Below are 24,239 nucleotides of genomic sequence, written 5' to 3'. Positions count from 1 at the left end.
AAACATTCTACAAAGGAAACTGTTATTAGATGCTGCTTGTACTGTGCTGTGGACCACATACATATTGCCATACTGTTTTCAGAAGACTTGAAATGCCACTGATAGTTTAAAAACTGTACACCTGACGGAAAAGTGAGGAAGACAATTTAATGTTTCATCCGGATCCAGAGGTGCATCAAATTAAACGACAGCTCCAATCAGCAAACAGGTGTTTCATGATGGTATCCAAGAAGAAATGGTTGGTGATGAACAATCAGAAATGTTTCCCCAAAAGATGATGGTTTTTTAAAAAGTTTCAGGTCACAATCCTTGCAGAAAACACTGACACCCAACACACTGATTCTCAGTCCAGGAAACATGGGTCTTCCAGGTTCCATGCAGCTGGCGTGCCCCTACAATCATGTTTCTGTGCTGTAAGTAAGAGGGTCCTTTGGACTGGACAGGGAGCAGGTGGGGCCTGTACACCATCAGTCATAGTGGATGGCAGTATAAAAGATGATCCAGATGACCTAGAGAGGAGACAAGCAATGTTCATAGGCCACCAGGGTCGACATAGGCCTCTATTCCACAAAACAAAAATGTCAGATAAGAATCTGTGTACACTGGGCTTCCTAGGGGCTACCCAATGCATAATTGGGGGGGGGGTCCTAAATTTCACTGAAGCTATCGCTAACAGAGCGCAGGACACTCACCTGTGCTCTCAAAGGGACCTGTGACAATCCTCTCCCCTGGCCAAGCACCAGGAGTGGAGTTATAGCCATGACCAACACAGCTAAAGCAGACTGTACTGCTGGGAGGTTTTAGGATTAACCACCAAGGTGAAAACAAAACCACCATCACACCCTGTCAGCTCCATAGCAAATAAAGCAGAGGTTCTCAAAACTGGCTGTCCACTGCAATCTCCTGGGACCTTTAAAAATATATAGAGATGCCCAGGCATCACCTTCCAGAGAGTTTGATTTATTTAAAAAACCAAACCACACACTGAAATATAATTAATATTCTATCAAGTTCAACCTTTTAAAGTATACAATTCACAGGTTTTTAGTATATTCACAGAGTTGTGCAAACATTACCACTAACTGATTCTGGGACATTTTAATCACCCTCAAAAATCTGTTCCCATTATCAGTTTTTTCCCATTTCCCCTCCCCTTCTAGCCACTGGCAACCTCTAATCTTTTGTCAGTGTGAATTTGCCTATTCTGGACACTTTACATAAATCGACTCATACAATATGTGATCTTTTGTGTCTGGATTCTTTCATTTAGCATGTTTTCAAGGTTCACCCATGCTGTAGCACCTATCAGTAGCCAAATAATATTTTTGGCCAAACAATATTCTACTGCATGGGGGCCGGCCTGGTGGTGCAGGGGTTAAGTGCACATGTTCCACTTCAGCGGGCCAGGGTTCACCAGTTCGGATCCCAGGTGCGGACATGGCACCGCTTGGCACACCATGCTGTGGTAGGCATCCCACATATAAAGTAAAGGAAGATGGGCATGGATGTTCGCTCAGGGCCAGTCTTCCTCAGAAAAAAGAGGAGGATTGGCAGCAGTTAGCTCAGGGCTAATATTCCTCAAAAAAAAAAAAAAATTCTACAGCATGGATATACAATTTTTTATTTATACATTCATCAGGTGATGGTTGTTTGCACTTTTTGGCTATTATGAATAAAGTGCTATGAATATATTTTTAAATGTTTCCCAGTTGTTTCTATTATACAGCCAGAGTTGAGAATCAGATGTAGAAGCTGAAGATGGGCCCCAAATCAGTATACCATAGGGGGACTATACCGTGTACCACACCACGTCTTTTGGGACAACATGACTTGAGAGGACATGCCCTCCAGCCTTAGCAGCCTTTTGAAAAATGGTCCCCCAATCACACAGTGTAACTCAATCACTAGGCTCCCCCTGAGTGACACCTCATGAAATGATAGTACTTGCTGTAAAGTTATCAGCTACACATACCATGAACAAGGCAAAAGATGTCATAAACCCTTCTTTTGTGAGCTCCCACGTGCCACCATACTCTTCCTCATCTATCTGTAGGTAGTTGCTGAAGTAGAGGTACAGGACTCCTGCATTGATCAGGCAGAATCTGGAGTGAGAAAGGACAAGCACCAAACACAAACCGTAAGCTCAGGAGACTCAGAACGCCCTCCACCACAGTCCACCTGTCAGGACACTCAATGTTGCAGTTAACTGTTTGTATTATGGGGGCAAGTGAAGTAATACATGAAAACACCTAGGCCCTCAATGGGGCTGCCCACTTGGCTGAGCTAGAGACTGAAAGAAGAAACTCTTTAGCCAAAGCAACAAAATTAAATAAAAAAGGACCAGTACCAACATGGGCCTCCAGGTAGCTCCAGCTGGGTTGGGGGCTGGCCACGGGACAAACACATATTAAGCTGCTGCTTCATGGCCTAGTTGAGCAAGCAAGGGCATGCTAAAACAGCCCCTGCATAATTCCCAATGGGAGACAATTTCCAGATGTCCACTACTTGCTACCGCACTTGATGCAGAGGTGAACAAGACACTTCCTGTCCTCAGCTCACCATCTAGTCGTGTGTCATTTAACAAAGGGGATGCATTCTGAGAAATGCGTTGTTAGGTGATTTCATTGCACACCTAAGCTATATGGTACTAATCTTATGGGACCACCATTGTACATGCGGTCCGTCGTTATGTGGCACATGACTCTACTGGGGGCTAACAACAGCAGTGAAGGTGGAATTGAAACCAGAGGTTTGTGAGCACCTCCAGGAAGGTCTCTGACCCCCATTATGTATTATTTAATGGATGCAGGAATTTGAATGTAGTGAGCGGTAACATCACCATGCTCTACTGTACAATCATCATGTAAAAATCATTTTCATAACGCGATCAAGACTTTATGATCTTTCCAGGTACAGCATCTCATCTAATGGGGGACTGTATGTCGTGGCCATGTCTCTTCTGAAGGCTAAGGTGAAAAAATGCAAAGAGAATGGTTTCCTCCTAATGGATAAAGTGTGGGCTGGTGTAGGGCAGGGCAGCACGATGATTCTGAGGAGTGTAAATCAGTATACAAAGGGTCCGGAGTAGACCATGAGGCTGTCTGAGCAAGGTGGGGATGAGGCAGGGTGTGCATGTTTCAGGAATTCCAGTTTGTAAGCAGTGAGAGTACCGGCTTTCTCATGGGTGGAAGGAACAGGAACTGGGAGACTGGTTTAGATCTGTACCATGTTTCAGGACATGAGTGCTAATAAAGTTTGAGGACAGGGACTGGGAAAATGGCAGAATGGGGAGTCAAGAGGTCCCAAAGGTTTCAAGCCTAAGGGCCTGGGAGTACAATGGTTCCAGTAACAGAAGCAGGCAGTCAGGAAGAACAGAAGGTTTTTCTTGGCTTTCACACAAAATACAGTCCTTGGCTTGGCCATGTTGTGGCCACATCCTTATCTTCTGCCAGAAATCTTGGGACCCAGCCAGTCTGGCCACCTCCCTGACAGGAGTTGATTTTTGACAGGCTGAGTTAGTGGCTCTAGACAGAGACTACTAATGGGCCTTAGCAATGTCACTCGGGGCTCAGCTGGAGAATGATGAGATTCACCGGGAGTCTCCAGCTGTAAAAGTGGATACTTAGTGAGATGAGAGATGAAAAATAAGGGAAAGAGGAGATAAGGGACGACAGGAAGAGGAAAGGGCTGGCACAGGCCCTGCTTTCCAAGGGTTACACATTAAGCAGAAAGTGAAGTCACAGAAACAAAGGCATTTAAATGTTTGGTGGTCAGGGAAAGGGGTCAGGAAAGGACTGGAAGGGCTCAAACTGAGCTTTAAGGGTGGGCCTAATTTCTATATTACAAACAAGGGAGAGAACTACACAGCAAATGTGTAGCCAAGGAAAGGAACATGCTGGGTTGGGGGTTAGAAAACAATATTAAAAAAACTGACTCTCAAATGGGTTTTTAAAAATTCTATCCTAAAAACTCCAGTCAGAATTTTAACAAAATAATGAATGTCTAACAAATAACTCTGACTTCAGGGCTGGAAGGCTGCCTGACTACAGTGATCTATGGCCCTGTTTCAAGGGTCAACGGTAATTCATTTCAGTGTAAAAAAAATTTCAACAAGCACTTACTGAGTACCTATTAATCATGTGCCAAGCTCTATGAGAGAGAGAGAGGCTGGAAGGATAGACAGTGCCCCTCACTAATAATGCAAAACCTCAGCAGACAGCGCAGAACCATCACTCAGTTCTCAGGCAAACTGTAAATAATAAGACCTGAGGAAATGGTTTTACCTTAACAGGCCCCAACTGGTGGCCACACCAGAAATGCAAAGAAGCCTAGTGTGGTCGAGACAGAGGGCAGTTAAGAGAAGTGGGGAAGAGGAGGGTCACCAGAACTGAGCACCAGGAGGGTCCTGCCTAAGCCCAGACAGCTGGGTCAGACAGATGGAGGACAGGAGATATATGTGAAAAAAATCACTGTCCTTGGGCCCTTTCTAAGAGCAGAGGAAAAGGTGCCAACCAAAGGAGAGAAGGGATTCGTCTGGAGTGAGAGAGGACAGTGAGGGTCTGAACCCCAGAAAACAGGCAGTCCTGAGAAAGTGGCACTGTGCCCTATGGGTGAGCCACTCCAAGGTGAATTCACTCCCAAACACCTCATTTCCCATTTTCTCAACAGCCATATTTAGCACTCTTCATAAAGCTAATCATATAATCATTGCAGTGAACCATTTATGGAGTGCCTATGATGTATTAAAGCACTACATTTAGCAATTCACTTGCATTATCTCATTTAATTCATACATCAATCTTATGAGGAAGACATTTTGATTGTCCCCATTTTAATGATGAGGAAACTGAGTCTCAGAGGGGTGAGCCAAAATTATATAGCTTGAAAGTGGCAGACGGGCTGGCCCTGTGGCTGAGTGGTTATGTTCACACGCTCAGCTTCGGCGGGCCAGGGTTTTGCTGGTTCAGATCCTGGGCATGGACATGGCACCACTCATCAGGCCACAGTGAGGTGGTGTCCCACATGCCACAACTAGAAGGACCCACAACTAAAGTATACAACTATGTACTGGGGGATTGGGGAGAAAAAGGAAAAAATAAAATCTTTAAAAAAAAGAAAGCAGCAGAGCTGAAACTTGAATCCAGACCTTTCTATAAAGTTTTCTTTAAAAAGAAAGTTCCGCTTGGGCAGCCTCACTCGTCTGCCACAGTGGGAAGGGTACTAGACTAGCTCTCTCGCCCTTGCTCTACTATTCCCAGATTGGACGACTTCAGACAGATCCCCGAGGAATCCTGCAAGACAACAGAGCTGCAGGAGCTCTGAACTAGTGCTGTCCTCTTCTACACAAGTGGCCTTGGGAAGGTGAGAAACTCCTTCTTGCCTTTAGATTGCCTTCCCCCTTTCTCTGGCATTTTCTTCTTGTCTGCCTTTTCTCTCATGGAAAGCTCATGCGGGGTGACCAACATTCTAAAAATGTATCTATCTACCACCTGCAACCTGGGAAGACCTCTATGAATCCCAGGTCCTGTGTCTCAATCTCAATCAGTCCTCATCAAGTGTCCACCCTGTCAAAGTCGGGCAATGCATCAACTCTTACTGGTTTCCTTGTACAAATGCTTTGCTCAGTATCACAAATCAAAAACCTTTTTACTTAGGAGGGGTACACCCCTTTTGGGTTATCTTCTGAGAAAACAGGCAACTCAAATGAGTTTGCTATTTTACCCTTTCTACCCTAGAGTAAAGGAATAATAAGAGAAGTGATCAATGTGATTTTCCATGCGTAAGGGCGACAGTTTGTATTCGTGTGGGAAAAGAGAAAAGGTCAAGGGCCTGCCTATCCATTTCCACCACAGCTTGCCCATAATTCCTGTCTGAAGACAACTGCCAAACATCCTTTTAATTCAATCTGGTGGGCGTGTGGACTCACTTTCAGTGGTTTTTTTTTTTTTTTAAGGAAGATTAGCCCTGAGCTAACATCTGCTGCCAATCCTCTTCTTTTTGCTGAGGAAGACTGGCCCTGGGCTCACATCCGTGCCCATCCTCCTCTATTTTATATGTGGGACACCTGCCACAGCATGGCTTGCCAAGCGGTGCCATACCCGCACCCAGGATCTGCACCAGTGAACCCCAGGCCACCGAAGCAGAATGTGCGCACTTAACTGCTATGCCACTGGGCTGGCCCCATGTAGCTTTTTTTTAAAGATTGGCATCCGAGCTAACATCTGTTGCCAATCCTTTTTTTTTTTTTTCCTTTTCTTCTTCTCCTCCCCAAAGCCCCCCAATACATAGTTGTATATTGTAGTTGTGGTCCTTCTGGTTGTGATATGTGGGACACCACTTCAGCATGGCCTGATGAGCGGTGCCATGTCTGCGCCCAGGATCTGAACCGGTGAAATCCCAGGCCACCAAAGCAGAGCGCGCGAACTTAACCATTCGGCCACCGGGTCAAACCCTCAGTGGCTCTTTAACCTGAGCCACAACCACGGGCTGGTGTCAACTGTGCTGCCACTGGCCACAGGAGCACCGTAAAAGATGGAGGGCCCAAAGTCCTACTTTTTCACTGCCTTTATTTTATATATCTATTTATTTATTTATTAAAGAACAGAAGCAAGCATTTATTGAGCAACTTCTTTTTTCTGTTTGTTTTTAAAGATTGGCTCTGAGCTGACATCTGTTGCCAATCTTTCTTTTTTTCCTTCTTTTCCCCAAAGCCCCCAGTACATAGTTGTTTTGTAGTTGTAGGTCCTTTTAGTCCTACCACATGGGACGCTGCCTCAGCATGGCTTGATGAGCAGTGGTAGGTCCGCACCCAGGATCCGAACCAGCAAAACCCTGGGCCCCGGAAGCAGAGCACTCGAACTTAACCACTTGGTCACGGGGCTGGCCCCTTCACTGACTTTAAAACGTAGAGACCCGAAACAACTTCTGCTGAAGCCAAGATTTAGCATCTCCAGCATGATGCTAGGCACAGGGGAGTAGGTATCAAGTACAGGAAAGCTCCTCTACTTTACAAACTTCCATAGGTACAAACAAAGGTCACGCGAGAACTAGAGTGCCTGCCACCAACAGGCAATGTGGTACCCTGTTATATGAGGTGACTTTGGACCCATGAATAAATGGACTGGCTCAGCCTTCAGGAAGGTAACATCTTGACCTAAGATGCTCCTGGGCTTGTTGAACTGAGGAGTGCTGCACCAGACCCAGGAGTGCCATCACGGGGCCGCTTTTTGCTTTAGTCATTACACATACACACACACAGTCATTAAAAAAAAAAAACCCTCCAAAATAGCAATGCCGTTCCATAAAAGGAAAACAAAATCTCTACTTGAAAAGAAATGATACCATGAAAATGCAGCTACCTAAGACTTACCCTGCTATTCCCAAGAAACCTCGTAATGGTAACACTCCCCAAATGACACCTAGGACCACAGCAATGATCTGTCGGAACCAGTAGATCACATCTAAAAATTCATCCTGTAGAAAGGAGAGAGCATGCATGCATTATCCAGAGTGGGTGCCACAGGAGAGCCTTTTATTTATTTATTTATTTATTTATTTATTTTAAAGACTGGCACCTGAGCTGACATCTGGTGCCAACACTCTTTTTTGTTTTCTTCTTCTTCTCCCCAAAGCCCCCTGGTACACAGTTGTATATTCTAGTTGTGAGTGCCTCTGGTTGTGGCATGTGGGACGCCGCCTCAGCATGGCCTGATGAGCAGTGCCATGTCCGCACCCAGGATCTGAACCAGCAAAACCCTGGGCCGCCAAAGTGGGGCTCACGAACTTAACCACTTGGCCACGGGCCGGCCCCAGAGGAGCCTTTTCTAATAGGTGAGGAACAGAAAAACTTTCTGCTAAACACATCTTCCAGCAAATTTTCCCCCAAAAGCAATGGTATGTGGTTCTTGCATCTCCACCTCTTCTTACACTAAAATGTGGTAAAAGACAATATATTTAGTTATCTTAAGTGATGTCTTTCAGGGCCTGTGCTCTAAAATTTTAGAAAAATCATTTACCTTTTTTTAGAAGTTGCAAAAATGAAATGGCTTGTGATGAAATGGCTGTGACAGTAATTGTGCTACTGGCCAATGATAACTCTTATCTGACCTGGAGAGAGCTAGACAGACTATCTACAGGCAAAAGGGCTGACTGCTAACTTACTCAGCACCATCTTCCAGCACACTGGATTCTGAGTAAGCCACAAAGGAGAGAAAGAATTAGAAACAAAAGTGCTAGAGGAAGGTACCAGCTTATCTAAATTTCATATGAGGATAGGAAGACTCAGGTTTCTCACCTGCCCTAGATTGCAGAAACCAGTCCTTATAGCAGAAGGAAAGAAATGACACAGCAGATCAGAAAGGTTTTACAAGAGCCGGGCAGGGGCAGGGCTGGGGGCAGGACAAAGGCACTTTCAGGAAGTGCCACCCATTCCTCCCCTTACTGGAACTCCAGGAAGGAAAACCCACTTCACCAGGCCCCAAAAACAAAGGAAAGATAGCAAATATAACATTCTTTTCAGGCTAATCAGAATCAAGCTGTTTGTGATGGTCCCTTCCAGACGATGCAGCAGTTAGACAGTGCCTGCACTCAGATCTGAATGCATGTGACCGGTAAGGAAATCCTGAAGCCCGAACCACACGTCACACGTTTGGTGGTTTCTTCCTCTCTCCCTCACACACACTCACCCCTGCAAGGTGGTCTCAGTCTCCCCTGTCATTTAAAGTATTGTCTTTCTCATCCAACAATAAAGCACTGGCAGCTCGCCTTTAGTGCATTTGTAGACCAGCAGCGAGCGAAATGCTTTAAGGCACCACGGTACCCCACTTCAGAGGTGTTCTGAGCATTAGGCGAGACAATGCGTGGAGAGCACCTGACATCTAGGAAGTATTCAGTAGCTGTCCCTTACCGTTACAGATCGCGCTCCCAACTGCGTTAAGTAGTTAACTCGGGAAAAATAAACCACTTACTCGAGATCCTATCAGGAGTAAAAGGCGGAGTCGAATCGAATTCAGCTCACTCTCGCCGTTCGGGCACACGCCCTGCCCGCAGGTGACAACTCCTCCGCGCCCTCCTCGCTGCTTCCCGCGTGACCCAGGTGGCTTCCCCCTTGGGCCACTCCGCGGTGAGCCCCCAGCCCGGGAGCCGGGCCCGCCACGTTCGTCCTAGCCCCTAGGGCCACCCGCCCCACCACCCCAAACACTCGGCCGCGCCCGGACGGGGGCAGAAGCAGGCTGGGGCCTGCCCATCCGTCCCCGAGTCCCAGCCGGCTCCTCGAACCTGAGCCCTCGCCAGGTCCCACCGCACCTTGTCCTCCCAGGCCGCGTCGCTCCGCAGCACCTTGCTCCAGACAGAGACTTTGAGGGCCCCGTTGGCCAGCTGCGGCTGAGGCGGCTCCTCCTTCCGCCGCCCGCCGCTCATCCTCCCGTCGCGCCGCCCGGGCCAGGCCTGGGGCGCGCGGGCCGAGCCAAAGGGAGTCGGGGTCTGGGGTCGCGGGTCACGGCGCGGAGGGCGGCGGCAGCGACAGGCTCAGCGGTCGGGCTCGGCGGCGCGCTGCAACTGCCGTTACTTGACGCAACCGCCCCGGTCTGTTTGCTCGGCCGAGACCAGGCGTCCAGGAGGGAGGAGCAAGGCAGGGCCGCGCGTCCCCCGCCGACGGGCCCTCGTAGCCAATCGGCGGCCGCGCAGCCGCTCGAGGGAAAGAGCGGCCGCCGCCTAGGCGCAAGCGCTCCACGCGTGACGGAAGTGACGGCAACTTCCGCCAGGCGCGCGGTAGGGTGAGAGGGAAGGGACAATCTTGGTGAGGACGGCGACGCCAGCGCGAGGAGGCGCTGTGGAGGCTGAAGAACGGCGTCTGAGGCGAAAGCGTAGGTTGGACTTGAGCGTCGCCCCGTCCGCCACAGCTTGTCCCCTTGAGCGGTGGGGCAGAACGTGACCCTTTCCTTTTCCAAACCTTGCTCCCCGGGAGCCCCAGACTGCTCCTCAGGGTTTAGCTCCTGCTCTTTCTCCCCTAACCCTACAGGATCTTGTCCAGGATATTAACTCTTTTTCTGTAATAACTTAGTGTCTCGTCTTGCCCAGCACCTTCTTTTAGTAAATGTGAAACCCTGAGACCCAAAGACTGGGAATGATTTTCTAGGGCTATATAGCGGGTTGGGACCAGCTGAGGACTCCTTAGGGGGGAAAGGGGAGAAGGCACTTCATTAGGGATCAGAACATCGGAGTATTCGTCTCTTGTGTCTTCCCTCTGTGCTAGGGCTGTAGTTTACAGGGTGCGTTTCTAGACCAGCCGCAGCCGCATCATCTGAGACCTTGAGTAGAGATGCAAATGTTAGGGCCCCATCGGAGACCTACTGAATCAGAAATTCTGGGGGTGGGGCCCATAATCGGCCTTTTAATAATCCCTCCAGGCGATGCCATGCGCAGTAAGTTGAGACCGAGGCACATCACTTCTTTGGGTTTGTAGAGGGAAAGAAACTTCCTCAGAATCGCTCTGCTAGTGCTTGAGTCTCTATGACTCCAAGATCTATACTGTTAACCTTAAGCTTTAAGGCTTAAAGAATATCAATAAGGTCAGAACATCCTTTGCATACCTGTCAACATTCACCTGTAGTTCTCTGCCTTAGCTGAGCAACGGAATCTCCTAGGGAGCTTTTTCAAAATACCAGAGCTGTTTTCCACAAGTCAGTCTCGAGATCCTGTTTCAGTAGGTTGAGTGGGGATATGCACTGCAACAGACATTCCTCTGTCTGGGTCTGGTGGGAGGGCACACTTTTAGTCCTAACTTTCACACGGTTCTTATGGATCTTGTTCTTTTCAACCCTGCCACTTTTCTCAACCAATTTCCCTCCCTCGTGCAAACTCTGGGAAAGCCTGACCAGCTCACTCCAGTCGGGAAGTGTACCGTTGGTATGCACCCTCTTTTGCAGACTCCCTGGTGACTTGCGGCTCTGGAGACAAGCTGATCACTCTAGCATAGAATGTTGGAAGAATACCTGGCCCACAGTCAAAGATGAAAAAGGTAAGTTTTCGGTCTGCTGGGTCTGGCAGTCAAGGTTTATAACGGGGAATATGATCTGAGGAGTTAGGGAAGACTGAGCTCTGAAGGAAGAGTAGGAATTAAGGGGAAGAGGGGGGGAAGGGGAGAGAAAATGCCAGGAGATGAAACCACGCCAGCTAATGGTAAGGAATAAAGCCACAATTTGGTGAAGGAGGGAGAGGATCATGCTGAAGAACTTGTTTTTGTCCCAAGGATGGAGGAAGCCACAGAAAGGATTTGAGCAGGGGACACTTTTCAGGTTTGCATCTTAGCAACATCACTCCCTTTGGTGCTATTTGGAGGACTAGGTCAGAGTGGGAGACTAGTTTAAAGACTGTTAAAGTTAATCAAGTGAGATTTGATGGGGGTACTGAAGATGGAGAAAATTGGAATAAAATTGAGTTGATTATTTTTTAAAACTTAAAGAAATTTTTAAGTTGCTGTAAATATACGTAACAAAATTTACCATTTTTAAGTGTGTAGTTCAGTGGCACAGTGTTGTGCATTAGCTTCGTTGTGTAGCTATCACCACCATCCATTTTCAGAACCCTTCATCTTGCAAAACTGAAACACTCTACCCATTAAACTATTAATTCCCCATTCTCCGCTCCCCCCAGCTGCTGGCAACTGCCATTCTACTTTCAGTCTCTGAATTTGACCAAGTACCTCATGAAAATGGAATCACACAGTATTTTTTTGTTTTCTGATTGGCTTATTTCACTTAGCATACCATCTTCAAGATTTCATTCATGTTGTAGCACGTGTCAGAATTTCCTTCCTTTTTAAGGCTGAATAATAAGTTCATTAAATGTCCATTGTATACATAAACTGCATTTTGTGTACCCATTCCTCTACTGAGGGACACTTGGGCTGCTTCCACCATTTTGCTGTTGTGAATAATGCTACTATGAACATGGGTGTACAATTATCTGTTCGTGTCCCTGCTTTCAGTTCGTTTGGGTATATACTCAGAGTGGAATTGCTGAATCATATGCTAATTCTATTTTTAATTTTTTGAGGAACCTCTGTACTGAGGAACAGCCATAGCAGCTGCGCCGTTTTGCATCCCTACTAACAGTACACAAGAGTTTCAGATTCTCCACATCCTTCTCAACAGTTGTTTTCTGTTTTTTTGATAAAAGCCAACCTAATGGGTGTAAAATGGTATCTTACTGTGGTTTTGATTTGCATTTCCCTAGTGATTAGTAGTGTTTAGCTTCTTCTCATGTGCTTGTTGGCCATTTGTATATCTTCTTTGGAGAAATGTCTATTTCAGACCTTTACCCATTTTTGAGTCTGGTCATTTAGTTTTCTTTTTCTTCTTCTCCCGAAAGCCCCCCAGTACATAGTTGTATATTCTAGTTGTGGGTTCTTCTAGTTCTGCCATGTGGGACACCGCCTCAGCCTGGCTTGGTGAGTGGTGCTAGGTCTGTGCCCAGGATCCAAACCAGTGAAACCCTGGGCCACCAAAGCTGAGCGTGCAAACTTAACCACTCGGCCATGGGGCCATCCCTTGGTCATTTAGTTTTTGTTGTTGAGTTTTAGGAGCTCTGTATGTATTCTGGATATTAACCCCTTGTCATATATGTAATTTGCACATATTTTCTCCCATTCTGTGAGTTGTCTTTTTATTCTGTTGATAGTGTCCTGTAATACACAAAAGTTTTAAAATTTTGATGAAGTCCAGTTTGTTTAATTTTTTGTTGTTGTTGCATGTGCCTTTGGTGTCATATCCAAGAAATCATTGCCAAATCTAATGTCATCAAGCTTTTCCCCTGTTTTCTTTTAAGAGTTTTATAGTTTTAACTCTTATGTTTAGGTCTTTGATCCATTTTGAGTTAATTTTTTTATATGGTGTTAGGTAAGGGTCCAACTTCATTCTTTTACATGTGGATATCCAGTTTTCCCAGCACCATTTGTTAAGACAACTGTCCTTTTGCCATTGAATAGTCTTGGCACCCTTCTTGAAAATCATTTGGCCATGTATGCAAGGGTTTATTTCAGGGCTGTCTATTCTATTCCATTGGTCTATTTATCTGTCTTTATGCCAATACCACAGTGTTTTGGTTATTAGCTTTCTAGTAAGGTTGTTTTTTTTTTTTTTTTAGGAAGATCAGTCCTGAGCTAACATCTGCTGCCAATCCTCCTCTTTTTGCTGAGGAAGACTGGCCCTGAGCTAACATCCGTGCCCATCTTCCTCTACTTTATATGTGGGACGCCTGTCACAGCATGGCCTGATGGGCGGTGCTGTGTCCACACCCGGGATCCAAACTGGTGGACCCCAGGCCACCAAAGCAGAACGTGCGCACTTAACTGCTGCGCCACTGGGCCAGCCCCTGTAGTAAGTTTTGGAATCAGGAAAAGTGAGTCTTTCAGCTTTGTTCTTCTTTTACAAGATTGTTTTGTTTATTGGGGGGTCCCTTAAGATTCCATATTGTTGCTGGCATGTTAAGTTTTTATTGTCCCCCAAGATGGAAATCAAAAGAGACAATAAACAGGAGTAGAAAACTAAAAGTTTATTAGCTTGTGCACAGGAGAGGCACAAGGAAGCCTGTGTGGAAAGGAAGAGGGCAGGTGACTGGCTCTTTAAGGAACAGGATTGTGGAGCTTTTGTTAGGCAAAGGCTGGGAAGGAGTGCCTTGTCAGGGCATGTAGAGGTGGGGTTGTGCTTGCGCTTGCGCTGTTGTTCAACATGCCACCACATGCATTGCATGTATCATTAGCATGCTAGCTCTCCACCCCTGGGTGTGATTTTTAGTATGACAATGGGGCTAAGGTCACCTTCAGTGGACTCCTGGGTGCTAGGGTGCATGCATAAGCGAAGGAGAGTCCAGAGGCTGTGAAATGTGGAACTTAGTGGTCTCTATCTGATTCTCCTAGCTTGCAGATTGTTTAGGGGCCTTACCTTGTTAGGCCAGGGGCCTTGCAGATGGCCCTGTCTCATTAGGCTGGTTCCTGTCTCATTCCCTCCTGAGAGATTTTATCCTCCTTAACCTTAAGGATCACAGATAAAGGTGTCTTCTTCTGAAGCTACTTCCTGCTGAAAGAGAGTGTTGAGAAGGGGGTCCTATATCCAGGAGGAGTAAAAGTCTTTTTCAGCTTGTTGTAGGGTTCAGTAGGAATGAGAATGAGAACCAAGTGGGTCAGCCATTGGAAATGGCTGGAATCCTTACATGACCATCATTTTAATGTGGAATTGTTGGAGCCTAGAGGACACACACTAGACAAGAAGGTTAAAAAGACAGGGGCCAAAAATTAATAGGAGTAGGGTGATTACCCAGGGGTCCCAAAAAGAGAGGGAACCTGGTGAGGGATGAGATGGCACCCTTGATCAGTGACCATGCCCAATTGGGGTCTGTTCCTTGGTTATACCGGTGAAGCCAGGATGCCTTGTTCATAGATTTCCTGGATGTTGGTCTCGACCTTTCATGAGTTATTAACATAAGTCATTTTTAGAGAGACAAAAAGAAAAACAAGGTTAATGGTGGGAGAAAATTATAAACCAGTTTCTGAGCCCAGGGAGCAGCCAGCCAAAAAGATTTTTAGGTGTCAGAGTCAAAGCTTCTTTTGCAGTTTAAAATGCCTCTGGTGATGTCATTGGGTGTTCATCTATCTTTCTGAGTGGCTTACACAGCAACAGACATGAATCTCCCTTAAGTTTATATCAAGTTGTCAAACTTTAGTCTGCAGGACTTCAGGAAAAGAGCAGGTTCAGTTCTCAATGATTCCAAATGAAAATGATGGGGAAAAAAGTGGAAAACATTAGTTTGGAGATTTGTAGCCAGATATTTCAGGAGACTAGAAGAATTCAGGATCTGGTCCAGTTTACAGACAGAAAACGAAAATCTCAAAGATAATTATCAGAACTAGAACTTAATATTCATGAATATGTACTATAGTTTCTATTGAAGCATAATTTTTCTCTCTAAAGTCACCCTCATTTTTACCAAAGATAGCCAATTAAGACTCAGTGGAGGGGCTGGCCCAGTGGTGCAACGGTTAAGTTCACACGTTCCACTTCTCGGTGGCCTGGGGTTCACGGTTCAGATCCTGGGTGCAGACATGGCATTGCTTGGCACGCCATGCTGGGGTAGGTGTCCCACATATAAAGTGGAGGAAGATGGGCATGGATGTTAGCTCAGGGCCAGGCTTCCTCAGCAAAAAGAGGAGGACTGGCAGTAGTTAGCTCAGGGCTAATCTTCCTCAAAAAAAAAAAAAAAAGACTCAGTGGTTTGTAAAATGTCTAGTTTCAATAAACTTGGCCCAATTATCTGCGTAAGTACAACAAGAACAGAAGTTGATTATATAGGTGGTTTCAAATCTGCTTTGCTGGAACTTTTTATAAGAAATCTCAGATTGAACTTTATTTTTTATTTTATTTATTTATTTTTTGAGGAAGATTAGCCCTGAGCTAACATCTGCTGCCAATTCCCCTCTTTTTGCTTAGGAAGACTGGCCCTGAGCTCACATCCATGCCCATCTTCCTCCACTTTATATGTGGGACGACTGCCACAGCATGGCTTGCCAAGTGGCGCCATGTCTGCACCCGCAATCCGAACTGGTGAACCCCGGGCCACTGAAGCGGAATGTGTGCACTTAACCGCTGTGCCACCAGGCTGGCCCCTCAGATTGAACTTTAAAGACCTCTTGAGGCCAGGAAAGCCAAGCCAAGGACTTGTCATCAGATTTCACCTCTAATACCTACAGATTTGGGTGGATTCCTCTCTTCTTGAGGTCCCCCAAAATATTTCGAGGTTCCAGGCACCTGCCAGGTAAGTGACCTTCATTACTTACCCAGTAAGGTTGCTGGGAACTCTTTATTTGTTTATTTATTTTTTTGTTTTAAGATTTTTCAATTTTTTATTTATTTATTTTTTCCTTTTTCTCCCCAAAGCCCCCCAGTACATAGTTGTATATTCTTCGTTGTGGGTCCTTCTAGTTGTGCCATGTGGGATGCTGCCTCAGCGTGGTTTGATGAGCGGTGCCATGTCCGCGCCCAGGATTCGAACCAATGAAACACTGGGCTGCCTGCAGCAGAACACGCGAACTTTAACCACTCAGCCACGGGGCCAGCCCCTGGGAACTCTTTAAACATGGTACCAGGCCAATATTTTGAAGAGGCTTTATTCCAGAAAGTCAACCTTTATTTGTCAAAAGCTGTCTTGTCATAGCTGAGTCTGCATGTTTCTCTCAAATATAATGTTCCAGTCAAAGCCTTGGTAATATAGCCAGTGTTTCCAATTGTGTTCGTTATAAGGAGAACAGATTCTTATTGAACTTATGTAAATAACAATATTGCCATGAAAATAATACTCACTCACTAAGAATTTCAAAATTCTGGAGGGATCAGGTAGGGAGAAAAAGATAAATGTTTCAATTCTGCTTGCAAAAGTATAATTGAACAAATTGCTGTAAGTCATAGTTAGCATGAGAGAAAAGAGAAAAAGATTTCCTTAAATCTGGAAACAAAACAAAAAATCAAAAAAAATATCAGCAGAGGCCAGCCCCATGGCCGAGTGGTTAAGTTCGTGCACTCCGCTTCGGCAGTCCAGGGTTTTGCTGCTTCGGATCCTGGGTCTGGACATGGCACCACTTCTCAAGCCATGCTGAGGCAGCATCCCACATGCCACAACTAGAAGGACCCACAACTAAAAAAATATATAACTATGTACTGGGGGGATTTGGGGAGAAAAAAAGCAGAAAAAAAAAAGAAGATTGGTAACAGTTATTAGCTCAGGTGCCAATCTTTAAAAAAAAATCAGCAATATTGCAAACAAGAAGTCATATAAGGGCCAGCCTGGTGGCACAGCAGTAAGTGTGCGTGTTCCGCTTCAGTGACCCAGGGTTCGCTGGTTCGGATCCCAGGTGCGGACATGGCACTGCTTGGCAAGCCGTGCTGTGGTAGGCATCCCACATATAAAGTAGAGGAAGATGGGCACGGATGTTGGCTCAGGGCCAGCCTTCCTCAGCAAAAAGAGGAGGATTGGCAGCAGTTGGCTCAGGGCTAATCTTCCTCAAAAAAAAAAAAGAAAAGAAAAAAAAGTCATATAAATTAACATCATCCTCATCAGTTCATTCAGTCCTGTGTAATCGATTCTTGACCTTAGTCTTTTGTTAGCAGTTTCATGAAGTCATCACTTTCTCTGTTAGAATTCTGTAATTTCTTACCCAGTTCAGTTTTATGATCTGAAAGTTTATCATAAATCTGTATTCTACAGTATCAGAGTCCTTTCTATGAGTCTCTCTGAAGATGAAACATGTTTGTAAAAGGAAAAAGCATCAAAGTAAAACAGCAACTATCTGCAAATGACAAAAGACTCACAAGGGCAATTGACAAAGAAACTTGGCTACTTCTGTGACATACAACACTTCACGATAATCACTAGAATTATGGCTGACCACCAGGACAGATCAGAATTTTAGGAATGTTATATAATTTGCAAACATTTATATCAATGAAATTTATCCATATAATACCACCTAAGAAGGTTTATCATCACTTATTTGACAATGCTTCCCATATAATTTAACATACCCAATAAACCTAATAATTTTAGTATCTTCCCCCTTGTAGAAAGAGACAGCAAATTTCTTTGAGAAGTCTCAGGCACCCTTTGAAAATCCTCAGAGAAATTCTCTTCCTTCTTCCAGGTCAAAAGAAAGACTTTATTCAGGATTTGAATATTTTTTTTGAGAGAGAAGCTTGTCAAAAATATCCAAAGATTTTAAAACACTTGGTCAAATAGGAAACAGTGCTCACTGTAAAACAATGTTTAGTTACCCCTTCAATCAAAGTGACAACAGAAATAGTCAAGGGCAAACAGAGCATTGAAAACAGTCAAAAAACCTTAATAGAGAGACCTCCGTCTTTTGGAACATACGAAATTATCTTAACAAAACAGGTCTCTGTCTTTTAGGTAGACTTACTCAGAATAAATAAAAACCTTCCATAACCTTTTTATCAAGAGCAGACTAAGAGTTTAAGAAAATTATCGCTTTTAAGAGAAAGAAAACCAAATTTTAATTTTTACAACAGCTTACTTTTTATGTTAAAATTTATTTACTTATATTAAATAGAATTTTTAATCTTTACAGACTTTGGTGAAAACTGAAAACTAAGCAATTATGAACTGTCTTTTACATTAGCATTCTGTGGCTTAGCAAATTTATACTTTTTACAATTTCTAGAAACATGCTGTTTCATAGTACAATCTTAATAAAAATACAAGACATGTTTACTTATAGACCCAAACATCTTTTAGTTTCTCTGTAATAAGCCAAAAGTAGATAAACTCGGACTTGTTTAACAATAATCTTTCAGTGACCTAGCTACTTAGTGAATTTTTATAATTTAATTTCTCCTAACAAAATTTCAAAGTTTCAAGTTACCAGAAAGATTTTGGAAGTTATCTTAAATATATATGCCATAACATGTAATTATTTTCAAAAGTTCACCCAACACTTTTATCTTTTTACATCTATTTAGTTTACTCGTTCCCAATAATTATTTAGACTGCCTACAAAACCTCATGAGACATTAGACAAAATCAGTTATCATTCTGAGCTATTATTTTGCTGACAAGTTTGTAATAGGGATAACAAGGGCTTATCTGACCAGTAAACCTAGGCTGTATGTCTGCATCATATGCAGTGCTGATAACTCTGAAAACATGTCCATTTTAATTAAAACAGCAAACTTAAATAAGCTTTCAGTTACCCAGGATTAATTTATATCATGTTAACTTAAAAGCTATTTGGGTAAATTTCTATTACATTTAGAATTTATGTTAGCACTTACTTTTAGCCAATTGAATAGAGCTCTTTAGAAATTATACCATCCAGAGGTAAAATATCACACATATGTAACATACATGTAGATACACATAGAGTCCCCACATCTTTTGTTTTAAAATTACTGCCGTGAATCAGGCACAGTAATAACATTAGTTATGAATCCAAATTTTGTTTTGAGCCTTTTTACTAATATTTGTGGAGAAGACACTCAAGATGGTATTTGGCGAGGGACTCTTATGGTTTTTTTCCTTTTTGCTTTTTTTTTCTTTCAGTCTTAGGAATTAGTGATGGTCTAGATAACAGTTCCTGGAGAGGGGAGATGATAATCCTTTTTGAGATAAAGGAACTAGGTGGAATCTGAACTGCCTCTAGAGCTGCTTTTCCAGTCTCACGAGGAATTTTTTAAGGACAGTTACTTTTGATTTCTCAGAAATTGGGTTGTAACTCAAATGACATTATAGGTTGATCTACCTGTCCAACCACATCATAAAGACGGCAGAGAAGCCACTCAAGTTTTCTCCAAGATGGAGTTTCTGGGGCATAACCTCTCCAATTGAAAGTGTTTCCAGTTAGTTAAAATGTACCTGAGGGGTGACTCTCAGGGGATGCCTGGGGCATTCCCCATGGTGGTAAAGCACCGTCAGTGTCCAGCTGACAGTGGGCCAGAGAAGAGTGCAGAACCTGACTGCGGGTGTCAACATAGTTATAAGATTTAGTCAAGTCCCACTCAGCCCAGGCACTTAGTCCCTGAGCCAGCACAAGGCAAGCCAGGGAGGCAAGAGGCAAAGCCCTGGAGTGGGCCAGGGGCCAGGGCTCCTAACCCCAGAGTTGAGAGTTAAGTCCCTGGCAGAAAGTTTTTTCAAGTTTTTGATTTTACAGAAGGTCCAGGTTCTGCTCAGGTCCAGCTTGAACTTAACCTCGACTTGGTGACAGCAGAGGAGGTGATGAACAAAACAGACAAAGAAGGGAAAGAGGTGGTCAGGCCTTGCCCTCATGGCCTCTTCCCAAGGGTTATCAAGAAAAGGGTCACACAAACAACAGTTCCCATGCAGGACAGTTTAGAGAATAACTTACAGATCTCCTGTCCCCATAGCTGACTCAGTAGGTGCCTAAAATACTCAACAGGTTTTTGACAGGAGACAAAACAGGGTTCCAAAGAGCTCCCAGGGGTGGGACACAGACTCTCTGAAACGAGCCAGAGGAGAGCTCCCTGGAACTCGGACTCTCTGAGGCCAGAGGCTGTAGCCTTGTCAGTCAAATGGCTGACCCAGAGGGCAACCTGGAATCACTCAGGTGCCCAAAGAGATTAACAGAAACCAGAAACCAGGACTGCCAAGAGAGGGCAGCTCAACTCACTTGGGGTTGCCAGGGTGATCAGGCCCGGAACTAGAGGAGAGCTCCCAGGGGTGGAATGTGGGCTCTGAAACCAGCCAAAGGAGAGCTCCCTGGGATGGAACACGCACTCTCTGAGGCCAAAAAAACAGATTGTCAGGCTAGTGACTGACCCAGGGGCTCATGGTGCCCCTGAAACCAGAAGAGAGAAGATTCTCCTGAAGAGGATGAGAGAGAGAGAGATTAGGAAAAGAGGGAGACTTTAAGAAAGTTGGTTGGACTGGAGGGTGTCGGCTCCCAGGCCTTGACCTGACTTAGCGAACGCTGGAGTCCAAAGTGGTTCGACTGCGGCCACTTATATCCACATCCAGGCAGCTAGGCCCGTCTGGCGCTGGCCTGTCCAATCTTTAACCAAGACTCAAGAAAGTCCCATCCTGTCCCTTTGGGGTTGCCAGAATGTTACTGGCACTTTGGGTTCTTATTGTCCCCTAGGATGGAAATCAAGAGACAACAAACGGGAATAGGAAAGTAAAAGTTTATTAGCTTGTGCACAGGAGAGGCACAAGGGAGCCTGTGTGGAAAGGAAGGGGGCAGGTGAATGGCTCGTTGGGGAGCAGGATTGTGGAGCTTTTGTTAGGCAAAGGCTGGGGAGGAGTGCCTTGTCAGGGCATGTAGAGGTGAGGTTGTGCTTGCGCTTGCGCTGTTGTTCAACATGCCACCACATGCATTGCATGTATCAGTAGTATGCTAGCTCTCCACCCCTGGTTGTGATTTTTTTTTTTGAGGAAGATTAGCCCTGAGCTAACTACTGTTAGTCCTCCTCTTTGCTGAGGAAGCCTGGTCCTGAGCTAACATTGTGCCCATCTTCCTCTACTTTATATGTGGGACGCCTACCACAGCATGGCATGCCAAGCGGTGCCATGTCCACACCTGGGATCTGAACCGGCGAACCCCGGGCCGCCGAGAAGTTGAACGTGCGAACTTAATCGCCGCGCCCCCGGGCTGGCCCCTGGGTGTGATTTTTAGTACAGTAGTGGGGCTAGGGTCACCTTCAGTGGACTCCTGGGTGCTAGGGTGGCTGTGTAAGCCAAGGAGAGTCCAGAGGCTGTGGAATGTGGAACTTAGTGGTCTCTATCTGATTCTCCTAGCTTGCGGATTGGTTAGGGGCCTTACCTTGTTAGGCCAGGGGCCTTGTAGATGGCCCTGTCTTGTTAGGCTGGTTCTTGTCTCAATGTGAATTTTAGGTGGAATTTTTCTATTCTGAAAAAAAAAGTCATTGGGATTTTGATAGAGCAGATTGCTTCGGTAGTACTGATATCTTAATAATATAAAGTCTTCCAGGCCCTGAACGTGAGATGTCTTTTGGTTTATTTGTATCTTTAATTTCATTCAGCGATATTTTGTGGTTTTCAGTGTATAAGTCTTTCACCTCCTTGGTTGTTAATTCGTAAGTATTTTATCCTTTTTGATGCTATTGTAAATGGAATTGTTTTCTCAATTTCCTTTTCGGATTGTTCATTGTTAGTGCATAGAAACACAACTGATTTTTATGTACTGATTTTGTATCCTGAAACTTTGCTGAATCCTTTTGTTAGTTCAACATTTCTTTTGTGGAATCTTTAGGGCTTTCTATATATACAATCATATCATCCGCAAACAGAGATAACTTTATTTCTTCCAAAAAAGGTTAATTCTTTTTTTGTACTATATTGTGTCATATTGTATTGTATTGTAAAGCTCTGATCTTAACTCTGAGATTCATTAAGTTTGTGTTTACATGGGAGGAGAGGAGGGTGTCACAGAAAGTTATAATTGAAGGGTCCTCAGATTCTGCAGTCCAGCACAAGCTCACACAGCAAGTTAGAGGTTCAATAGGCGTTTGAAACCTGATCTGTGTTCCTCCTCTTAGCTTCTTTGAGCAGACAAAGCCAAGCTGGGAGCCAGGGTGGAGAGCCTTTGCCTAGAAGCTATTTATGGGACTGCGACTGGTTCCCTTTCTGCTTTCACCCAAGGCTTTCCTTATCTTAGAAGTGGGGAATCTGGCTGAATCCCAGTGCATCCATCTGGTTAAAATAAACATCCCGGGTGGTCTAAGATGGAAAAGAACTTGATGAAGAGTCAGATTTGGAAGTGAGAAACAGATTTGGAAGTAGGACACAGTTTGCCTTTGTGAGGCTGGGGCTTTTTAGCACCAGTTAAACACATGATCTCAGCCTTGGGGCTGGGTGTGCCCTCCCAGCGGAGTCCTGTCTGCCACTGCCGGTTGCTTGTAGTAGGGTTTGGAGAGGAAGGTGTGCACTGAGGGGTAAGATTGCGGCCCCAGACATAGATGGACTCACAGAAATCAGGAGGCCTGGGGAGAAAAGCCGTGAACTGTGGAAGGAGCACCTGCTGTGAAGTGGAGGTCTGGGTTTGTCTCCTAGGTCGTCTTTTCTTTTTGCCTACAGTAACTGTTTTACTAGCACTTATTGAGACCTTACTAGCTGCCAACTTTGCTGACTGTTTTACACACATTTGTTTTCCTCCAAAAGCTGACGGGGCTCTTAACCACTATACGGAACTCCTCTCTTTTTATCTTTATTTTAAAGTTTTCTACAGTGAATGTGGATTACTTATGTATTTAAATGACAATCTCAGAAAGGCTACACTTGACTTTCAGGCCACCATAGACTCCTGGGAGGCAGTGGGAAGTCAAATGGTTCAGGGCAGACTACTTGGTGGTACCCTTCTTCCTCTCATCTTGTAACCTTTTTTTTTTTTTTTGAGGAAGATTAGCCCTGAGCTAACTACTGCCAGTCCTCCTCTTTTTGCTGAGGAAGTCTGGCCCTGAGCTAACATCCATGCCCATCTTCCTCTACTTTATATGTGGGACACCTGCCACAGCGTGGCGTGCCAAGCAGTGCCACGTCCGCACCCGGGATCCAAACCAGCGAACCGCGGGCCGCTGAGAAGTGGAACGTGCGAACTTAACCACTGTTAACCGGGCTGGCCCCTCATCTTGTAACTTTGAAAGATGATGTGCTGTCTTCACCACTCAGCAGTTTCCTGGAGATAAGTCAGTGTCCTGAATATAAATGATCAGGTCCCTGGAGCAATAGCATGAGAATCTCCTGTGGCAACAGTAAAGAGTGCAGATTTGTGGACTGTCTTGGGGTGAGGTCTGCGAATTTGCATATTTGTAAGCTCTCATAATGATCTTGATGCATATTAAGTCTTGAGAACTATTTCTCTGGGTAGTTAGTCCCAGTTCTGCCACTTAAAAGCTGTGTGGTATGGGGCAAGTTATTTCAACAGTTCTGTTTTAATCTCAGCCCTGGGTGAGAGGCCAGATAACAACAATAGATAATAACAGTAACATATGGATTATCCCTTTATTTATTTATTTATTTTTGCTGAGGAAGATTCACCCTAACATCTATGCCAGTCTTCCTGTTTTGTTTATGGGTTGTTGCCACAGCATGGCCACCGCCATGAACCCCGGGCAGCTGAAGTGAAGTGCACCAAACTTAACCACTAGGCCACAGGGCTAACCCCATGGATTATCCTTTTTCATTCTTGTAAGAGGTGAATATTGGGGCTGGCCCCATGGCGTAGTGGTTAAGTTCCACATGCTTTGTTTTGGTGGCCTAGGTTCACAGGTTTGGATCCCTGGCATGGACCTACACCACTCATCAGCCATGCTGTGGCAGCATCCCACATACAAAACAGAGGAAGATTGGCACAGATGTTAGCTCAGGGCGAATCTTCCTCAACAACAACAAAAATAAAATAAAATAAATGAAAACATTCTAAAAAAAAGGTGAATATTACTATTCCCATTTTACTGATGAGGAAACTGAGTGGTGAATTGACTTGTCAATGGTAATTGACAGCTAATTAAGTGACAGCCAGAATTTGAACCCAGGCTTAGCTCCTAGAGAAGTGCTTTGGAAACTAGTGACATTGGGAGCAGTGATGATGATTATTTCCACACCCCCTGAGTTCTAGAACTTAATCACTACAGCTCTAGTGGCTAATATAGCAAGGTCACAGCCATAGTGAGGTCACAGCCACACTGAGGCAGACTTGGCTCCTGCCC

General features: G+C 44.9%; 1 protein-coding gene and 1 long non-coding RNA gene across 3 annotated transcripts in view; one reads left to right on the top strand and one right to left on the bottom strand.

The window, feature by feature from the left end:
• Window positions 1–127: 127 nt before the first annotated feature.
• RAB5IF (RAB5 interacting factor) lies at window positions 128–9,666 on the bottom strand. Its single transcript, XM_046679217.1, has 4 exons — window positions 9,304–9,666; window positions 7,370–7,473; window positions 1,973–2,102; window positions 128–509 (listed from the first exon to the last, which is right to left on the bottom strand). Exons 1-4 carry the CDS (start codon window positions 9,415–9,417, stop codon window positions 468–470), a joined length of 390 nt encoding a protein of 129 aa, XP_046535173.1. The 5' UTR covers window positions 9,418–9,666; the 3' UTR covers window positions 128–467.
• Window positions 9,667–9,767: 101 nt separating this feature from the next.
• Window positions 9,768–24,239, top strand: part of LOC124248761 (uncharacterized) — a 30,357-nt gene continuing 15,885 nt past the window's right edge. The window contains exons 1-2 of one of the 2 annotated variants that reach the window (XR_006891131.1): window positions 9,768–9,863; window positions 10,926–11,017. This is a non-coding gene — a long non-coding RNA (uncharacterized LOC124248761). Of the gene's footprint in view, window positions 9,868–10,925; window positions 11,018–24,239 lie in introns of both variants that reach the window. The other variant, XR_006891132.1, reaches the window with a different exon arrangement.

The sequence above is a fragment of the Equus quagga genome, chromosome 12, assembly GCF_021613505.1.
Source record: "Equus quagga isolate Etosha38 chromosome 12, UCLA_HA_Equagga_1.0, whole genome shotgun sequence".
Taxonomy (NCBI): domain Eukaryota; kingdom Metazoa; phylum Chordata; class Mammalia; order Perissodactyla; family Equidae; genus Equus; species Equus quagga.
The sequence above is the reverse complement of the archived record's forward strand: the minus strand, read 5'-3'. Positions and strand labels throughout refer to the sequence as shown.

What these genes read in the sequence shown, in the direction of transcription:
- RAB5IF (XM_046679217.1), bottom strand. Translation starts at nt 9,417, where the DNA reads ATGAGCGGCGGGCGGCGGAAGGAGGAGCCGCCTCAGCCGCAGCTGGCC. An exon ending in ACGCGGCCTGGGAGGACAAG is followed by an intron (nt 7,474 to 9,303) that starts GTGCGGTGGGAC and finishes TCCTTTCTACAG; the next exon opens with GATGAATTTTTAGATGTGAT. An exon ending in GGTTTCTTGGGAATAGCAGG is followed by an intron (nt 2,103 to 7,369) that starts GTAAGTCTTAGG and finishes TTCTCACTCCAG; the next exon opens with ATTCTGCCTGATCAATGCAG.